Source organism: Eulemur rufifrons, chromosome 7 (genome assembly GCF_041146395.1).
Source record: "Eulemur rufifrons isolate Redbay chromosome 7, OSU_ERuf_1, whole genome shotgun sequence".
Classification (NCBI taxonomy): domain Eukaryota; kingdom Metazoa; phylum Chordata; class Mammalia; order Primates; family Lemuridae; genus Eulemur; species Eulemur rufifrons.
This window is the reverse complement of record NC_090989.1, coordinates 90,516,082-90,522,006: the sequence shown is the minus strand read 5'-3', so window position 1 is coordinate 90,522,006 and position 5,925 is coordinate 90,516,082. Positions and strand designations below refer to the sequence as shown.

Below are 5,925 nucleotides of genomic sequence, written 5' to 3'. Positions count from 1 at the left end.
GGAAGTTTTAACAGTCAACCAATATTTTTAGAATAAGGGATAGGAGGGTGAGAAGAGATAAGGATGATCCAAGAGTCCAACTAAGTAAGCTAATTTTTCAGACAAGGCACACAGAAGTAGATTTAGTGGACCAGAGTTCAGACTTGAAAGTTCAGTTTCTGTGCCTATAAGGCATCATGGGAGATTTCTAACAGGCCATTAAATATTAGTTTGGATCAGGAATGATGCTCACCCATACAAAGCCCTTGATAATTAGGAAATAGCATCCTCTGAAGTAGAAGGCAAGAGTGATGCAATAAATACTGAAAATTTATATGTAATAACTATTCTAAGGTATTCAAGGTTGTATTTACAAATTATACAAAAATATCTAAGACTGAAGAAAACAGAATTTCATACTGCTATATATGAAATTGTGCTTCAGTACAATTTCCTATATTGAGGACATTTTAAAAACAATAAATTTTTGGAAATCCTGGGGGAAAATTCTACCAGTTATATAAGCTACTTAAATAGTGTTTACATAAATTATTAAAGGAAAATCAAAACCATGTAAATAGCATATGTGAAAAGAAGTAGACAAAAGTTTAAGAGTGCAATATTTTTTATTCGTTGATAAACTAAAAGCCCATTTTTAGATGTTTCTTTCTCGTGTATGCTACATCTGTTTTAGTAGTAAGCAAAGCCCGATAAGGAATGGCTTCACCTAGTCCTCAGACTCTGATCCACCGTCATCTTGACTGATCTGGAAGTAACGAAGTTCGTAAGTCTCCTTATCAGAGGCAACCACTCGAAGCCAATCACGAAGATTGTTCTTCTTAAGGTACTTCTTGGTAAGGTATTTCAAGTACCTTTAAAATAAAAAGATGAATATAACCAAGCAATCTAGTCCCTACTGTGCATAGGATTATTACATGGAAGATGTGCACCATCTTTTTTCTTGTGTCCCCAGTTCCCTCCAAAATGTCATCCTTTCACTTATACTAAGCATTGTGCAAGGATGCTATGGATACAAATAAGAACAAGTAGGCTCTCAATCTCAATCAGAATCAGTTTATGCCTTATGAAACCCTTATTCTCCCATCTCCCTAAAATAAACTAGTATTCTTCATACTGGGAGATTTTATGTAGCAGAGCAATGGTAGCTTCCTCTTCAGCGTTACTGCCACAGCCAAATTATTTTTAAATCAACCAATATACAATTTCACTCTTCAAATACATTATGCATATTAACACCCCCTTCACCACTATCAACCTCCCTAACCTCAATGGCACCCTGGATCAACAAGAGGCAACCTGTCAAGAGAATTAAGTTCATTTACAAGTTCAAGGTTTTACCAACAGCCTTGTAAGAAGTATCTGCCTTAGCTCTTATAAACAGCTTTCAGCACAGTCCAATTTCATCACTCCAGCCATTCTCTTCCTTTTACACTTTACGGCAGTTCCAACTACCAAGCATTACTCCAAAGCTCCCCTGCCCTGTGCTAATGCTGCATCCCTCTGCCTGGAATACCTCATTCCATTGGCTCAGTCAGTCTCAGCTTTTCTGAAAATTCTCATGCCCTATCTCTACATCCAATACAACAATTACAGAATTGCATTTTATAGTAATTATCTGATTGTCTATAAGGTCTTTAAGGACAGCTACTACATTGTCATCTCTCTGAATCCTTAGTTCAAGCCATAAGCTCTTAAGTCTTCATCTTCAGTTTCCAACAAGCTCACCACCCATCTTTGTCAGCCATAATGATCAATGGCTTGCCAATGCACATAAAACTCAAAGCCCTTCTTCCTATGTCTTTCAAGATCTGCTCCCTAGCTACCCCTCCAATATCAAGCATTCCTCCCAAAACACACTGGCCTCTTTACTATTCCTGCATTTCATTTAGGTGAGGCATTTCCTGATCAATGTATCTAAAAACCTTGCAACCCTCTTTACTCCCTCACATAGCACTTATCACTGCTTAATCTTGCATTTCACTTTCTCCCTTCTCCATTAGAGAGGCTCCTTGGTAGTGGCTAATTGGCCTGTTTGGTTACCCAGTCCTGCAACAGTGCAACATATTCAAATACAAAAGCACTCAACATTAAAGTTTATATACAACTTGGATTTACAGGGCCTATAATTTACTGGACAAGAACCCTGGACATGACTTGCTATATCCTAGTAATAAATCACACTTACGAACAGTCAATAAGCAATTGGCTCCCAGTTAATGTATTTCCTATTCATGCAGGCCTTTAATAAGTTCAAATTTATTCTTACATATGAATAGAATAAATACCAGGATTACATATTCTATAAAATATTCCTCAACTATTATAACTTCATAAAAATTTGCAAAACAAGTACCAACCTTTTAGAGAACTGTTTCTCAGAAACAACTGTAATTTTATTTTTGAAGCGTTCAATGTGAACAACATTCCCAAGATTTCCAGTTTTTCCATTGACTTTAACCTTTTCCCGTAGAAACTGCTCCTATTTCAAAACAGAAGAAATGCAAAACTAGGGAAGAAAACCCTAGATATTCACTAGGGAAGGTACCCTAGGAACAGACCTTAGGTTAATATCAACTTATTATATACTTAAACCATTATCAAAAACTCTACAATTATAATACGCTGAGTAGAATGATACTTACAAAATTTCCAGAATCAAAAATTCCATCTTCTACTGGATGAGTAAGATCCAAATTAAACTTCCAGGTTGACTTCTTGGGTTTTTTGTCCTTCTGCTATATAAAGTTAAAATTATGATAATGCTGTAAGACAATTTATTCAGTTTATATACAAAGTCTTAACACAATATACTGTGAAGTTATAGGGAAACAGTGAATAATCTTTAAAATTATGATAATGCTGTAAGACAATTTATTCAGTTTATATACAAAGTCTTAACACAATATACTGTGAAGTTATAGGGAAACAGTGAATAATCTTTAAAATTATGATAATGCTGTAAGACAATTTATTCAGTTTATATACAAAGTCTTAACACAATATACTGTGAAGTTATAGGGAAACAGTGAATAATCTTTAAAAAACACCCACCCGGGGTTGATTTAAACTTCTAACCAAGGCCGATTTTGTTCAAGTTGTCAAGAAAAGTTATGGGCTTTCATTATTTTCCAGACCACTAATGTTCAATTTTAAATTACTGTGTACGGTTTACTATGTGGGCCAAGCACTGCTTTACCACCATCCCCACTGCAGATGGTAACAGGTTAGTACCCCTTCTGGCCCAAGCTCAGGTACTGCCAGAGATACAATTCCACCCACTTATTAGACATAATAAGAATCCAATTCTTATGCTGGTCTCTCTCTCTATATTTACATAGATAGATAAGGAAAGGCGGGGAGGATCTTTGGTAAAGGTTTCTTTTTACATTTAGATTTTCCATATCCAAACATTTTACACCAAGTACATATAATACGGCTACATAAGCAAAATGTTGCGGCCAGTAACAATGGATATTCAATGTAAGGAAAACAGACATTAGATCCACCCAAATGGATATCAAGTATTGAGTCTGCTTTCTCAGGTAGTCGGGTTAACTTGTGCCAAAAAAAAAAAACAAAAAAACCAAACTTATCCAAAACTTATAACTGACAAGAGAACAGCGGGTGCTGGGCCTGACTTACTCTTGGTTTGGGCATAAGTTAACTTGGGACATGCAGATAGTTCCTGTACAATGGAACGGATAACCCCAGAGGGTTTATGGCCTCATTGGGCTTTAACCCAGTTTTCTAACCCAGCGATTTTACCCTAACATTTCTTTGTAAGTTGTGGCCATGTACCTAACTTTTAAAATGCTCTAAAGAGCATTTAACATCTTACGGGTTCCCTTATTTTTTTTTTTGGTTGAGACAGAGTCTCACTTTGTTGCCCAGGCTAGAGTGAGTGCCGTGGCGTCAGCTTAGCTTACAGCAACCTCAGACTCCTCGGCTTAAGCGATCCTACTGCCTCAGCCTCCCGAGTAGCTGGGACTACAGGCATGCGCCACTATGCCCGGCTAATTTTTTCTATATAGATTTTTAGTTGTCCATATAATGTCTTTCTATTTTTAGTAGAGACGGGGTCTCGCTCAGGCTGGTCTCGAACTCCTGACCTTGAGCAATCCACCCGCCTCGGCCTCCCAGAGTGCTAGGATTACAGGCGTGAGCCACCGCGCCCGGCCCGGGTTCCCTTATTAATGACTTAAATATTTGACGCACGCTCTTTTTAGGTCGCCGTAGAGTCATGACTTCGCCCCCAACTTAGTTCTAAAGTTCTCAGAAACTTCTCCGACCGCCTCTGAGCTCCCTCCGACCTGGCAAGGCCGTCAGACCGGTCGGATTACCCACCTCTCCCCACTTCCCGGTGCAAACAGAGCGGCAACAGCGTTATTAGACGCGAAAGAGTAAAGAGAAGGTTCAAATGCAGTACCACCGGCCCCGTCCACAGTCGTGCCTTTCTCTTCCTGAGTGCCACGACCACCCATCCTAAATTCACCCATCCAATTCCGAACCCAGCTCCAACTCCATCAGGCCGCATGGCAGCAGCCAGGATTCAAGAAAGACAATTCAAGAACCTAACGTCTTGGTTGTGTTCCTGACCCGGTTTCCATTTCTCCCCTCCCTTTATCTCGACTGAGACGTCCACTCGCCAGACACAAAAATCATTTACTCTGCCCCAAAACACTCCCACTAAGACCACGTTCACTCACAGGCGCCATCTTGGAAGTAGGCCACACGACCAGAGAGGACTCAGCCGCCGCGCGGCGCGTACTTATATCAGAGCGTGCTGCGTCACGCGCTGGGAGCGTCAGAGTCCCGCCTCCCGGAAGAGGGCGCGGCGGCCAGTAACCTAGGAAACCGAGGGCGTGGCCGGAGGCGGGTAGGATAAGAGCGCGGCGAGGTTTCCTGCGAGCGCCCGCCAGCGGCCGCAGTTAAGTGGCTGTCGGTTTTCCACTAACCGGCTACAGAGGCTCGTTGACCACCGCCGTCTCTGCGCGTATCTTGGGGCTGCTCCCGGACGCGAGGGCTGCGGGAGTTATATTTCACCAATCACCTGAATCTTGTCTTCCATCAGGGCAAGGTAGTGTCCCAGGTTGCTTTGGGATCTCCTCTCCTATATTGTAATTATAATCCTCCAGCGAAAAAGTTATTTCTGTGTGTTTTGTCTATAAGCCCTGTTTTCTTTTATTCCCCCATCCCCCGCCCCGCAACCCGAGAGAACCCAAGCTGTGAAAATGAGCCCTGTTTTCTAAATACCTATGGAGGGAAATCACTGTTGAGGGAAATCAGGGAGAAAAAATAAACTAGGTCCTCGGAAAAAATATCTTTCTAAGAGAAAAACACAAAGTGCTTACTTCTTGTTCACGTGTTTGGGTATAATCTATTTTATCGTGGGTTTTAGAGTTAACTCTAGGTCTCCTGACTGCCATCCAAAACGCCTTCCAGTTAAAAGTCAACGAATATTTGCTGTGACTTAACAACCATATGTACAAGGCATACAAGGGTGGGCGTGTCTTGATGACAAAAGGAAAAAATATCTATAGCTTTTGAGCTTTGAAGGATTATAAAGTGAAGTCAGATCAGAAAAGTGGCATGCCTCAGAGTTTAGCAGTAATTCCTGGGGGTGAAACTATGGTACCTAGGGGCTGGGATAAGGAATGAAGTGGACTTTTGTTGTTAATTTGGAGAATGACTCTAGAAAATGATAATGGTGTGTGTCCTTTATTCCAGCAATTAGTTATTGTAGAAACTATGCTTTAATAAAGCATACGATGGTTAGAGCCTGAAGAGAAGCACTGAATTCCTCAAAGAAATCCACGTCAACAAGATTTTTTTTGCTTGCCTCAAAACCATGGTATTATAATTTCATTTCTTTTCTGAACATTAAGAGGAGGGGAAGAAATCGGCATTTCCTCCTCAAGGGCTGCC

The 5,925-nt window shown here is 40.6% G+C and overlaps 1 protein-coding gene across 2 annotated transcripts; it reads right to left on the bottom strand.

Moving 5' to 3' along the window:
* Positions 1-607: 607 nt before the first annotated feature.
* RPL22L1 (ribosomal protein L22 like 1) lies at positions 608-4,736 on the bottom strand. 2 transcript variants are annotated; one of them, XM_069472933.1, is made up of 4 exons: positions 4,707-4,736; positions 2,643-2,735; positions 2,358-2,479; positions 608-851 (listed from the first exon to the last, which is right to left on the bottom strand). In XM_069472933.1, exons 1-4 carry the CDS (start codon positions 4,713-4,715, stop codon positions 707-709), a joined length of 369 nt encoding a protein of 122 aa, XP_069329034.1. In that variant the 5' UTR covers positions 4,716-4,736; the 3' UTR covers positions 608-706. The 2 variants fall into 2 exon arrangements, with proteins under 2 accessions (XP_069329034.1, XP_069329033.1); XM_069472932.1 differs by having other exon boundaries at positions 2,643-2,732; positions 4,707-4,725.
* Between the last annotated feature and the right edge of the window lie 1,189 nt (positions 4,737-5,925).